Source organism: Onychostoma macrolepis, chromosome 18 (genome assembly GCF_012432095.1).
Source record: "Onychostoma macrolepis isolate SWU-2019 chromosome 18, ASM1243209v1, whole genome shotgun sequence".
In the NCBI taxonomy this organism is placed as follows: domain Eukaryota; kingdom Metazoa; phylum Chordata; class Actinopteri; order Cypriniformes; family Cyprinidae; genus Onychostoma; species Onychostoma macrolepis.
Genome location: NC_081172.1, coordinates 6611402 through 6626864, shown reverse-complemented (window position 1 = coordinate 6626864; position 15463 = coordinate 6611402). Strand labels below are relative to the sequence as shown.

General features: G+C 35.3%; 1 protein-coding gene across 4 annotated transcripts in view; it reads right to left on the bottom strand.

Annotated features, from left to right (window-relative positions):
- Window positions 1-4901: 4901 nt before the first annotated feature.
- Window positions 4902-15463, bottom strand: part of LOC131524152 (voltage-dependent calcium channel subunit alpha-2/delta-1) — a 139044-nt gene continuing 128482 nt past the window's right edge. For all 4 annotated transcript variants that reach the window (XM_058750945.1, XM_058750946.1, XM_058750944.1 and 1 more), the window contains 3 exons: window positions 13800-13912; window positions 12029-12111; window positions 4902-9545 (listed from right to left, as the gene is read on the bottom strand). In XM_058750945.1, coding sequence (XP_058606928.1) covers window positions 9429-9545; window positions 12029-12111; window positions 13800-13912 — 313 coding nt within the window. In that variant the 3' untranslated portion in view covers window positions 4902-9428. The remainder of the gene's footprint in view (window positions 9546-12028; window positions 12112-13799; window positions 13913-15463) is intronic.

Sequence of the window (15463 nt, the reverse complement as noted above, 5' to 3'; positions counted from 1 at the left end):
CATTAACTACACAACTCAAAAAGTAGTTTTTATGTGATCTAAAAAAAAAAAAAAAAATATATATATATATATATATATATATATATATATACTGTATATATAATATAAATAATATAGTCTAATATAATAATAATAATAATATATAGATCTAATATAAAAATAAGTGCACTTCAGATTATTGCAAATCTTAACATTAAAATAAATAAATAAAATAAAAAAATTGAAAAATGTACAACTTACTCATTTGGTAAAGCAGTATATTCTTCATACTTGACACAACCTACATTCTCCACCACGATGCCGTAAGATCTGCTTTTTTCCCCTCTCTTCTTGCTCAAAAAACAAAAAAAGCACACACAAAATTAAACACAACACTTTATTTAAACAATGACTCCACTAATCCAGTCTGATGCAAAGCATGCTGGGAATTGGAAAAACTGTTTCAGTTATTGCTTTGTTAACACCAGCAAAAATTGTTGCATGTAGTCCTAACGCGAGAATGTAAACTTATATTTTACAAAATGGATGCAAAATATTGAAAATAAAGGTTCAAAAATCACCTACCTAGAGGTGAACACCATTCCTTGTGTCCTTGGTCGAACTTGTTACTCTCTCGAAGCACAATCTGTGCTTTATTAAGAGACAGGAACTAATCCGTGACCCTCACACTCCTTACAGAAACAAACAGCACCCTTACAAATCTCAAACCAGCACTGACCAATTACGTTTCAGTGCACAGAGGTCAGAGGTGAATCCAGAGAGTTAGTCTGGCACTGTGTGCGAGTCTGTGTGGTTGTATAACCTTCTTTACCGGCAGCTACTACACCTCCTGCATCAAATACTAATAAAAACATCTTTAAAATAATAGAACAGCTATAATTTGAACAAGTCATGTTGAATGTAGGTAGAAAATTGTATTTATTTATTTTTTTTTTTTTACATAAATGTCTTTACTGTCACTTTTGATCAGTTTAATGCATCCTTGGTGAATAAATGCATTCATGTCTTTCAACGATAACAACATCTGTAAAAGCTGTTTGAAAGGCAAATGATGGTCACACCATATATTGATTTGATTTAGGAAAAATAAGTTAATTTACTGGCACTATTTCTGAAATATTTGCAGCTTTTCTCACACATAATACCTAATAATAATAAAAATAAATAAATAAATAAATAAAAAAAGATAGGCTAATTTTCTGAACAACATATGTGAGCATTGCAAAACCTGCCACTAGGAAGGCCTTTATACACTGCCACGAGTCCTATAATTGGTTGCTGAGACTAGTTGGGGCCCCAGAGGCCTCTGTGGCCCCACACAAGACCTCAGTACTGGCTCACAATAAAGGGCCTAATGTTAATCTGATCCCCCAGATGCCTTTGCAATATAATTCTAACGGATTGTTTGAACATTGCAAGTTCGATCACTTAGAAAAATAATAGCACACCTCAAACCACACGACTGATGATTCTATTACAAACAAATCACACATGTCCAGCCATTGTGTAATGACTGAAACACAGTGCTTAGACTAAACCTAAAAATATGTATGTGTATATTTCATAGATATACACAAAGGACAGGGTTTTTGTATATGTATATATATATATATACACAGTTTTCTAAATCCCAACGGATAACCTAAACATTACATGAATATGTGTTCAACCCTCTGACAGTTTCTACAACCTCCCAGTATCCTTGAAGTGTAATGAATACTGTTATTATTTAGACTTTGATTATCTCCGCTCAGGTTTTGCAGAGGATAGAGTCGTGAGGTCATATCTACCGGGTAGCAAAGCAGTGGAGTGTCTCTCGTATCACTCCGTGTTTGTTATTGGTCCATGGCTTGCTTGTTTTGAGATGGTAACTGCGCCCCAGGTCACAAGCTGTGCATCGACGACAAGGCATATCTGATTACAGTGACCCCACGACCCAGATAACCATCTCAAACCCATCCGCCGGCCCTAAAAGCATCCTGCACATCCAGTAAACTGCTCTCCAAACACCACTGAAGAAATTAAACGATAGTCTCTTAAAAGCCGGAGCGTGGTGCACACACAGACACACATGCATCTGGACCTCCTCTGCTCAATGGGTCGGAAATAACAGCCCGGGCCTGTCGTCATAGATAGCCTGTTAAAAGCCATCAAGAAGTCAGGAAAGAGCTCCAGAAGATTCGCTCTCCCAAAATCTGGACTAAAGTCCACGCTCCGTCACCCTCAATCAAACATCGTTTCATCTGCCAGCGGGGATGTCCTCTTAGTGGTCGGGTGGGTGCGTTTTCTGACTCCGTCTGTTCGTAAGATGGGCAGAATCAACAGGAAATGACTGTTTCATGGTTGTGCTAACTTTTAAGAGGCCACATTCCTGGGTGGGAATTTCTTGAGTGACTGACACAAAAATATAAAACATATTATATGAAAATTAATATAACAAAATCTAAAATGTAAATACACGTAAATAAATGTATTTTGTAAACACTGTGTCAAATGGATTTTACTGAAGGCAAAGAAGTAAAAAAAAAAAAGAGAAGTTGGGACATTTTGTAAAATGCAATAAAATCGAGAATCTGTGATTTGTTCATTCTCTTTAACTTTTATTTAATTGACAAAAGTACAAAGAAAAGATTTCTAATGTTTTCACTCACCAACGTAAATGTATTTTGTAAACACTGTGTCACATCAACTTTCATTTTAATTACAATGTTTCATTGTTTGGGAATTGAGGATACTAATTGTTAAAGTTTTGCAAGCAAAATTTTTGTCCAGTCTCGCTTGAAGCAAGGCTTCAGATACTCAGCAGTCTGTCATCGTCGTTGTCTGATTCTCCTTTTCATGACTGGTCATACATTTTCAATAGGAGACAGATCTGCTGGCCAGTCTAGCACATTCACTCTGTCTCTACGAAACCACGTTGTTGTAGCACATGCAGAACGAGAGCTGGCATTGTCTTGATCTAATAACCATGGACTTCCCATGAAAGACATCATCTTGATGGCAGTATTTATCTCTGTACAATCCCAATTTATGCCTCCATGTCAATAGTACCTTCACACATATGCCAGTCACCCATGCTGTTTGCTCTGCTGCACCCCCATACCATGACAGACATTTACTTTTGCTTCTGTTGCTAATGAAAATCTGGATGGTTCCTTTGGCCTTTGGGACTGAGAACTCAAAATGATGATCTGAGCACAGCACACATTTCCACTATCTTTTAGACTATCTGAGATGAGCTCGGGCCCAGAGAACCCGGCAGCAACGCTGCATATAATTGATGTATAGCTTTCTCCTAGAGTAACAGATATTCAAGTTGCATTTCTTGATGCAGCAGCAGACTGTGGTAATTGGCAGTGGCTTTCTGAAGAATCCTGAGCCCATGTGGCTATATTTAACACCGCAGCATGACGATTTCTTATGCAATGCCATCTGAGGGCTCAAAGGTCAAGCACATTCAACTGAAGTTTCCTGCTTTGCCCTACATGTACTGTGATTTCTCTGGATTCCCTGAATCTTTTCACAATATTATAGTTGGTGAAAGACCTAAATTATTTGTAATTTTGCATGGCGAAATGCGATTTTTGATTTGTGTGACACTTCTCTCATGACATTTGGCACAAAGTCATGATCCAGCTTTGCTTGCAAAGTGTGAGATGCTCCTTTTATATCCAAACATGATACCCTCACCTATTACCAATTCACTTGCTTACTGTGAACTGTTTCAAAACAGGGGATATTATATAACATTTTCCCTTTTATTTGGCCTCTGTCCCAACTTTTTAGGAGTGTGTTGCAGGCATCAAAATCAAAACTTGTTCATATTTACAAAACACATTTACATTGGTCAGTGAAATCTTTTCTTTGTACTTTTGTCAATTAAATAAAAGTTAAAGAGAATTAACAAATCACAGATTCTTGATTTTATTGCGTTTTTAAAAAGTGTCCCAACTTCTCTGGAATTGGGCTTGTATATGTGCGTGCGTGAGTTTTAAAATGGAAATTTATATTAATGCTTTTTTTTTTTTTTTTTTTTCAAGCAGCCATTACTGCAGTCTTATTATTGTTACTAATGTTGAAAACAGTTGTACTGCTTAATATTTTTTTCAAGATTCTTTGATAAACAGAAAGTTTAAAATAACAGCTTTATTTTAAATATAATTTTTGTATTAACAATGCAAGTGTCTTGCCACCACTTTTGATCAATTCAACACATCCCTGAATAACAGTATTGATTTCTTTGTATATAAAAAATAGATAGATAGAACTAGTTATGTATATTTTCTGAAGAAAATGTGAGTGGTGCATGGCTGCTTCCCATTGCATGTTGTTAACATGAATATGTTGCTAACATTTTGCTAGCATGTTTTTAAGAAGATGCTAACAACATGCTAATATGAATAACCTGTTAAAATTAAGGTAACATGATTAGCATGATGCTAATACTTTTAACATGTCATTAGTGTTTAAGCAATATTGTTAATGTGTTTGCCATAATGCTAACACTGTTAACATGACATTAACTTGATGCTAACATGTTTTAGGATGTTTTAGCACTTAGCTAGGTAAATCCTAGCATGTGTTAACATGTTTTTATCATGTTTTGCAATGCCAACATGATTTAACATGTTGTTAGGGTTACGGTTAAGTATTAGCTGAAATTTCTATCATGTTTCAGCACTTAGCTATTCACTGCTTGCATGTGTAGCATATTGGAAGGTATGTGTCCTAGTACGAGTCAAAAGAACCAACCAATATACAATGTTTTGATGCAGAGATGTAGGTCTTGCTAAATGGTTGCTACGTTAGCACCACTTACAATAGATAGAACAATACATAGACGATAAAATAATAGATAGATATATGAACAAAGAAATAAAATACAATATTAAACCCAGAGGTAGTAATGATAAACTTTTATTGTGAATATATTGTATTTGCACAAGAATTACACATTTGTAAACTTTACAAACTTTTTTGTTTTATTTTCTTGAACAACATTATTGTACAAATGTATACAAAATCATTTCAGGCGTGTCAAGTTCCACAAAAGAATATTATATATATAGTTAGGTGGATGGGGCTTTTGAGGCACATACCACGCCCCTTGCCCCTCCCCACCAATGAACACACACGAATCAAAGAGTGACTTCGATACACACTCAGGAAAAGAAGCGCAACCTCAGTGAAAACTTTCCGGCACACCGAGCACCAACACCAGTAAATACAGACACATGGCAGCCCTATGAGGCAGCACAGCAGCTGAGAGCAGCGTTCAGAAAACATACAATAAATACACACATCCGATTCCTCTTTACATGAGGGGGGCACGTCTGTACACGTCTAACCTTTCATGCGAGGGTCGAAATGTCAAAGAGCATCACGGGAGCACCATGCAAACCTGAACACACTTAAAAATGTCTGTCCCCTCTTATGTAAAGTGGAATGCTTTTTATGAAACAGATTTTATTGATTTTAACTTTTTGGATTCATGATTTAGACTTTGGAGTGTCTTTTTTTTTCACTACTTCTTAAATCAATCGATCTACAATATACTCTTAAAATTAAAGGTTCTTTATCGGTATCTATAAGCTTTAACATCCATGGGACCTTTCCATTCCATAAAAGGTTCTTTATAGTGGAAAAAAAATTCTTTAGATGATTAAAATATTCTTCACACTAAGAAAAGAAGAAGAAGAAAAAAGGTTCTTTTAAAGGAATAGTTTACCCAAAAATAAAAATTTACTGAAAAATTACTAGCACTTAGTTATTCCAAAATGTAGATGAGTTTGTTTCATCAGCTGAACAATTTATCAAAATTGAGCATTACATCACTTGCTCACCATTGAATCCTCTGCAGTGAATGGGTGCCGTCAGAATGAGAGTCCAAACAACTGATTAAAAACATCACAATAATCCACAAGTTATGACTCCAGTCCATCATATAACATCTTGTGAAGTGAAAAGCTGTTCTCTATCCATAATATTGCTTTCTCCAGTGAAAAAGTATGTTTACAAATCTAAAACAGTTCAAAACAGACATGTTTAATTTTCATGTGAGAGGACAACCACGAACAGACTTTTTCACTGGAAGCATTATCATGGATTATGGAATCATTTTGTTTCTTACAAACACGCAGCTTTTTATTTCAAAAGATGTTAATTGATGGTCTGGATTTGTGTGGATTATTGTGATATTTTTACCAGCTGTTTGAACTCTCATTCTGACGGCACCCATTCACTCCAGAGGATCTATTGGATCCAAACTCATTTAGATCTTGGATGACCTGAGGTTTTCATTTTTGGGTGAACAATTCCTTTGAGAACTATTCACTGGAGGAACCAAAGATGCTTTATGATTTTACTCTACTTTTTTAAATCCTTTATTTTTAAGAGTGTGTCATAAAACTTTTTTTGTGCGTGTAATATTAAAAGTAAAAAAAATAATAATAATCTCTTGTACTCCATCATGATGGATAACATATGAAAACACTTTGTTTTGAAGCGAGCCAATAAAATTCCCAACTGAATGCTACTTTTAGGTAATTCGCTGTTCTTGACTAACCGTGTAGGCACTGCCAGATTTGAAGTTTTTAGTTTTAGCATAATCATATCATTAACCTGTTTCATGTTTTGCGGACGTTCTTTGTCGGACATGGCATGGGATCAATTTGCGTTCAAACGGTGAAGCGGTCTCTGTGGGGTTTGTATACATTTCGCTGGCATTTTAAGCCCAGTATAGTTTGTAAAGCGGGGAGTTAGTTCAGCTCTCTTGGATCAAATCACATCTCACGTCGACGTTTAGTGAGGTATTTAAATGTTACATCCTACAGCCTCCACCCCAGGCCTGAGATGAGAAATCCAGACCCCGAAAGCCTCCAAGGAGTCCAAAAACGTCTGTAATGATTCATAAATGCACTGCATATTTAGGTCTGTAACTCAATGCTACATCAGTGAAGACAGAAAGAAAAAGAAAATTCATCTCATTCCGAAGGAAAAAGCCTGACGTGGATGCACAGGTGCGAGCGATATTTTGCGGACATCCAGTAAACTAAACACACACTTAACTTTAAATCTACCTTGTGTGTTTCTTTACATTTCACTTTCATTTGGCAGTCACTATGACATTAAACCTTCTGCCTTTAATTTTAGTTGCACTTAATATCATCACTGTAATTACATCACTTTAACAGCCTCCTCATCAAAAAAGGCTTTAACAAAGAAATAAAAAAACTATAAAGCTCCATACAGTCTAATAAAGCCATCATAATTTCTTTTTTTTTGCATGAATAAGAAGCCATAGAACTCATGCAAACACTGATTGTAAGTTTATATTTTAAAATAGACAAAGCTTTTAAGCTGTCAAATGTTAAAACTTCTCTGAAACGACGAGAGAAGCATGTTATTTTATTCCTGGATACTTGGCCTTTGGATTGTGATGGATAAATATTTCATTTTTCATAGCTCTAGGCATTGCCATTGGTTTTTGTTCTTCTTCCAGAACATTCAAAGGAACACGGAAATATTCCCCCATTGGCAATAGCTTTGATTGATATCGTCTAATCTCATGCATGAACCTTCTATCAAATAAATAAATAAATAAAATAAACATACATTCAACTATCATAAATGCACGGTTCTCCAGGGTTGAGCATTTTTATAACCTGTCATGTGCTGTGTTTTCGCATAGTGGTTCAACATGTGGATGTAATATCTGACACGCTTGTGATATCATGTCTGTCGTGCTGGAACAAAATCTGACAGATGAAGTATCTGGACGACATACAGTAAAACACGCAATCGTCTGATAGCAGGGGCCCTGCAGACGGGTTGGGGAGGGTACAAACCACATTCAACATGCTCTGGACACTTGGATGCAAGCGTGTGACTTCTGACATGAAAAAAAAAGGCTTTGCTATACTAATCGGAGCCTGTTCAGTCTTTAGAGTCGTCTGCATTTAGCATCAGATGATGCACTCATATGTGGTTTGATTGCATATGAAATTTTCCTTGAATCATGACATTCAACATGGCACTTTTTTCTAACGTTTATATCAGATGCTTACAGTTACTTCAGATGACTGAGTTATCAGGGAATCTCTGAGATGTTTATAATCAGCAACAAAAGAACGATAAGCCCAAAAAAATAAAAATAACAATAAAATTTGAATCTCAAATGGACAGAAAAGAAATGTCCAGTTCATATGTCACCTCAAAAATAAAAATTAAAAGAAATAAATAAATAAAAATTATATATATTATTATTATTTTTTTTTTTTTTTGCTGTATAAAAGTCAATGATTTTCTCCCAAAACTTTACTATGTATTCTAATGTGAAAAGCAAAACATATTTGAAATATAATAAATAATGATATGTTATTTAAATTGTAAAGAACAATTTTTAAAGCATACACACAACACCACTGTTTAAAACTTTGGGGTCAGTAAGATTTTTTAAAATCTTTATTATTATTATTTTTTTTTTTTTAAATATTACATTATTTAAAATATTTTAAACAATGTAATATTATGCAATAAAATATTACTTAAATATTATTCAGCAATGATGCATTAATCAAACATAACAGTAAACACTTTTACAATGTCAAAAAAATAATTTTAACATTTTGACATTGAAATTAAATTACATTTAAAAACATTAAAATACAATGTTTCTTTTTTAATTGTAATAATATTTTGCTGTATTCTTAATAATAAATGCATCCTTGGTGAACATAAAAGACCTCTTTCAAAAGCATTACAAAATTCTTACTGACCCCAAACTTTTCAATGGTACTGTATATATATTTATGTATTTTAATTTTGAGGTAAAATATGACTTACAGATTTCTTCATGAGATTTCCCCTACTGCACATACCAGAGAAATCATAGAACATAAAACAAGAAAACCAGCCCTTGATGGGCCTAAAGGGCTTGGGTGTGACATCACTGACCTACTACTGGAGCAAAGCTCACTTCCAGCAGAATTCATAATGAGCTCCAGAGCTGAACAGTCTTTCCTGTCCCATTAAACCCTGCTTCAGATCCAGGCTGGTGCTTGCGAGCCATCTCTGACCACATTGTTGACACATTATATTAGCCTGTTTGTGGCACTAAACATTTTGCAAGAACCATATCTGTGGTCATAACGTGGTTCTGTGTTCCAAAGTCAAAAAGATAAGTGTATATATGTCTCTCGTGTCTGACTGTGTTGCTTTTTCTGGTTGGTCTTAGAGGGCAGTATTTGGCAGTGAGTTGATGAGTCGTGTCAATTTTACAGTAGAGTTTGAATCTGCATTAGTCGTATTGTTTTGGGCTGACTAACAAACAATCTTAGGTCATATAGTCGAAGTGTGGTAATGTTGTGGTCTGTATAATAAGCAGTTCAGTCAGTAGTTGTTGTTTCTAGTCTGTAGATGTGCTCTGGTCAGGACAAACAAGTTCTGGTTCCAGTGAGCAGCCAGAGTAGAAGGAGCTGAAGAGCCAACATCGGCCAGAGAGACGGACTCAAACTGCAGCCACCACCACAGTCAGACGCGTCCTCCTGCGTTCAATACAGAGACGTTAGTCATTTCAACCTCACATAAACACACCTACACAATACAGTCAGGTCATTTCAGTTCAGACAAAGCAGCTTAAAGAGTCTTGCACACTTTTTTATGATGGATGAAAGTTCCAGAGGCAGTGTGTAAACATGATTTACACAACATGAGGTTGTATTTATTTTTTAACGTGTGAAAAGTTTGGACGAGAATTTCAGACTCTGTGTAATCAACTGATTATTGAAACATCGCATCTGGTTTGTTTCTGGTTCAAGGTAGTCTATATGCTTTAACCAGTTTTGTATTGTTAACTAAAACTAAAACTGAATTAACGCTGAAATAAAATTAAATAAACAATAGAAGTAAAACTTCTAAAATTTATATTAATTTTAGTTTTTTTTATGTTTTGTTTTTAATAGTTTTTTTTATGTTGCTTTAGCTCAAAATTGAAGAACGTTGAAGTTGGAGAACTAAAAATACTAAAATAAAAAAAAAGATACAAAAATAAATTAAAGCTAAATAGAAATATTAAGATAATTTAAAAAAAATAAATAAATAAATGAACAAAAAAAACAAAAACAAAACAAAAATACTAAAATTACTAAATTAAAATGAAAGCTGAAAATATAAAAAATAAAAAGCTAATTAATAAATACTGCAATGGTATACAGATAATACTAACATAACACAAGCTTATGACCTTATTGGACCAGTGTTATTTTACTCTCTTTGAAATCTTGTTAAAGGTCTATATTTAAGTTGTTTTATTTTATTTTGATTTTATTAAGTTATTAATTTTGTTGTCTTTTGTTTTATATATATATATATATATATATATATATATATATATATATATATATATATAGAGTTGTGGTCAGATGAGACCAAAATCCAGCTCTTTGGCATCAACTCAACTCGCTGTGTTTGGAGGAGGAGGAATTGTGCCTATGACCCCAAGAACACCATCCCCACCGTCAAACATGGAGGTGGAAACATTAAACTTTGGGGGTGTTTTTCTGCTAAGGGGACAGGACAACTGCACGGCATCAAAAGGACGATGGACGGGGCCATGTACCGTCAGGGCAAGGGCATTTAAGCCAGCCAGGGCATTGAAAATGGGTCGTGGATGGGTATTCCAGCATGACAATGACCCAAAACACACAGCCAAGGTAACAAAGGAGTGGCTCAAGAAGAAGCACATTAAGGTCACATTAAGTCTCCAGACCTTAATCCCATAGAAAATCTGTGGAGGGAGCTGAAGGTTCGAGCTGCCAAACGTCAGCCTCGAAACCTTAATGACTTGGAGAGGATCTGCAAAGAGGAGTGGGACAAAATCCCTCCTGAGATGTGTGCAAACCTGGTGCCCAACTACAAGAAACGTCTGACCTCTGTGATTGCCAACAAGGGTTTTGCCACCAAGTACTAAGTCATGTTTGCGAAGGGGTCAAATACTTCTTTCACTCATTAAAATGCAAATCAATTTATAACTTTTTTGAAATGCGTTTTTCTGGATTTTTTTGTTGTTATTCTGTCTCTCACTGTTCAAATAAACCTACCATTAAAATTATAGACTGATCATTTCTTTGTCCGTGGGCAAACGTACAAAAAACATATTTTTATTTTTTATATTAAATATTTTTTCATTTTAGCTGGATTTTCCAGCAGGAAGAAGATCCATAAAGAATGCAACTCAATCAGTAGACAGTCTGATATATGTGAAATGAAAAAATATATTGTGAATATATTGTGTTTTGGCTGAACTGAAAAGGAATGAATCAAATCAATGACATGCATGCAAAAGCTCTTGCAGTAGAAATAATGCACGACTCTGACTGATGGTCTATGTTCTGGTCCTCTGAAACTAGACTTGAATGCTACAGTATGTGCGTAAAGGGCTTGCCAATGAAAGTCCTGGGATGCCCCAGGTTTGAGAAGCATAGGGGCGTATCATCAACGTTAGGACGGAAACACATCTGGAGTTTCCTATGTTTATTCCACAGAAAATCTCTCAGGGAACTAGCTGAAAATGCACTTCCTACTTTCACAGCAGGAGGAAAGCAGTTGCGTCCTGCCTCTAGATCCATACTGAGGCAATGAATAAACAATATTTGAATCTACATCTAGACCCTTATATGACACGACAACCAGATAAAATCCAGCATTCTACAATTAATTCAATAAATTGTTAAGAACGAATCAAAGAAATAGTTCGCAATACAAATGGTAGCAACACGGTAAGATGAAACTGACCATCAAACACAAAGCAGAAACAGCAGCAAAATGATGGATGGGTAATAGGTCAATGAAGAAGAGCCACTGATTGGACACAAAGGCTCATCCTAGCAGTGACAGGCATGATGAGCAACCAATGAGTATTCAATGAGCACACAGAAAGGAAATGAATGTTAGTTAAAAAAGAAGAAAAGCAAGCAGTGAATGATGAAGATGCATTTGCTGAGAATTACTCATTTTGGTTATAACTTACATCTGCGTTGTTGTCAAAGCAGACGTCCGGTCCTTTCCTGTACCGAGGGGTCTGGGCCAACACACATGGATCAGGACCAGTAGCTGAAAGAAATCGATAAGGACAATAGCCAAAACTTCAAAACAACAACAAAAAAGACTTGGACAGGCTTAGATACTTCTAATAATTCAATCAAAGATTTTTCCTCTGTTAGGGACCCATTTCTTGGGTACCTACTTAGACATAGTAACCACTCAGTCGACCTCTAATGGCTCTTCTGAGGCCTAAAATATAAAGCGCTTTTATGGACTGCAGTGGTGTGGGAGTTATTTATTGTTGTGATTTTTATGACTTATGTTTGATGGTTTTATCCAAAGCGACTTCAGTTCAAAAGTTTGGATTTATTTATTTATTTAAAACTATGGTAAAAATATATTAATATTGTGAAAAATGATTACAATGTAAAATCTATGGGTGTGAACCTACACTGGTCTCACGGTTCGGTTCGATTACGATTATCATGTCACTGATTCAGTTCAATTCGATATCACGATGCATCACGGTGCATTGACAATGCACTGCATCCTCAATTTTCAATTTTACTTCACATGTATACAATTTTGTCAATAAATACAAGTAGTCAGATATATGAACTGAACCTTTAATTTGACCTGCTCAGAGAAAACAAGCTTCTTGAATGTATCAAATATCAAACAAAAGTAAGTCTGGGCACAGAAGACAACAGGAGCATTTAGAACAAATACACAAAAGTAAATACTAAATGCTTGGCACTGACAGGGTTAAATGACGTCAGAAAAGCGTCAGTATGTTATAATCGGTTATAGTCTAGTACTGAACCGATACTGAATCGTACTCATCTGCATCGCGATGCACCGTAGAAACGATTAATTTCGACACCCCTAGTAAAATCACTGTTTTCCATTTGAATATATTTTAAAATGTATTTTTTTCCTGAATTTTCAGCATCATTTCTCCAGTCTTCATTGTCATATGATCCTTCAGAAATCCTCCTAATATGCTAATTTGCTGTTCAAGAAACATTTATTATCATTATGTTATCTTATTATTATTGTCATTATGTTGAAAAAAGTCTGCTGCTTAATTTTTTGATGGAACTATGATTTTTTTTTTTCAGGGTTCTTTTATTAATAGAAAGTTCAAAAGAACAGCAAATTTGGTCAATTTAATGCATCATATGAAATTGCTAGCTAGCTAAATAAATAAATAAACACTTAATGTAGGCCTATACCTTAAATAGTTTGCCGAAAATTAAAATTACCCCATTTTTTGAAGTCCAAAAAAAGTACATTCAGGGGATTAATAAAGGCCTTCTGAAGCAAAGCGATGTGTTTGTGCAAGAAAAATATCCATATTTAAAATTTTATAAACCATAATCTCTAGCTTCTGCTAACTGTAGTATGCACATTCACGAGAGAGTGGCGGATGGAGATGTAGCGTAAGCCTTTATTAAACCCCCAGAGCTGTGTAGAGTACTTCTATGATGATCTCGACCCCCATTCACTGCTATTATAAAGCTTGTCAGAGCCAAGACATTTTTTAATATAACTCCGATTAGATTCGTCTATGAGAAGAAAGTCATATACAACTAGGATTGCTTGAGGGTGAGTAAATCATAGGGTAATTTTCATTTTTGGGTGAACTATCCCTTTATGAATCAAACCCATGACTCTGTTGTTTCTAGCACCATGCTCTACTGTTTGAACACTGCAAGATGACACGGTAAGAAACAAGTGAATCACTTGAAGGATACAGGGCTGTTCGGCTTGTCTCAGCGGTTTGGGATCGCAGGAGAGGCAGGAACTCTTGGCATCAGAGATCAAAAAAACCAAATTTGTGTTTGGGAGCTTCTCGGCCCGGTACATTCTTGGAAAAAAGGTAGGAAAACAGCGAAGTCATTAAAACAAACAGTTCTCACAGTTCTCAACAGCTTATATCAAAAGACAGGTATCATGGTTTATGCATCTCTAAATTAAGCAGACATAAGCCTCATCAAGACCATCCATTTTACGGAAGGAGCAGTAAACATAAGCAAGCATAAACGACTGCCGACTCAAAACATTATGCGTAAGCTCTTTGTCAGGAATCAATTATACACATCTTACATATCCAAAACCATCCCAACATGTGTGGAAGTCTTTAGTAAGTGTAACAGGAGATGAGTATATTATATTGGAAATCTGCGTCGGTTGGCAGCTTGTTACGTACTGTCATCACCGAACGAGTTTCAGCCATGAGTTTTCTTTATAGCGTTCTCTTGTTCTCTTTTATAGCTCTCCTCCCTCTCTTTAAAACAGAGTGACACAGGTTTTTGCACCGGACTGTGTGGATGTAAACGTATATATGGGGATGTGTGGGTAAAAGTTCTTTGTTACACATCACCTGCTCTCTTGGTAATCACAGGCTGTTTACCGCTACCCGGCATGCTCGGCGGTGCATAACGAGCCTCAGATCATAGCGGCCATCGGGGTCACACTCACACAAACACATATGCGCACACACATGGAGGGCTTGATGATCACAGAGAAGCATGGAGTCCTAAAGTTCAGTGGCTCACATCTGTCTGCCCTCTGAGGAATGCTTTATTCATGAGAGCAGGAGAGGTTATAAGAGCACAGAAGAGTGCTTCAGGTGGGTTTATGTGGTCTCCATGAAAAACATCCTGTGAGAAACTATACCGATGTTCCAAAACCTAGTGAGTTGCATACTCAGGCATCATTTTAAAAGGTTCATACAAAAATGAGCATTTTATAATCACTTACTCAAAGTCTTGTCACTCTAAACAACACTGGACCTCACTCATTTTTATTGTATGGACAAATAAAACGCAATGAAGCAAATGAAACATTATTATGTTTCACAAAATAATTATAACAGTGCTGACTTGGAAATAGTTTGACTGAAACGTAAAATTTGCAATGAGTTGTTGGATTTATTAAATATGTTTAACACATTTACTGAACTTGACATAGCAATTGTTTGATTCCGTAACTTATCTACAAAACAAATCCAGAATGTACACTACCATTCAAAAGTTTGGGGGTAAGTTCTTTTTTTAAATTTTTTTAAAGAAATTAATATTTTATTCAGCAAGGGTACACTAAATTGATCAAAGAAGACATTTATAATATTACAAAAGATTTCTGTTTTAAATATATGCTGTTCTTTTGAACTTTATTCAAAGAATCATTAAAAACCTTAAAAAAAATGAAATAAAAATAACATCACAGTTTCCACAGAAATATTTTGCATAAAATATTAAACTATCTTCAACATTGACAATAAGAGATATTAAAAATTACTTACCAACCCCAAACTTTCAAACATGTTTAACAAAAGTAACACACTGTATTGTACTCTTTATATGGTGGAATTTAATTATCATTGAAGTGCAACAACATTAAATATTGCAAATAT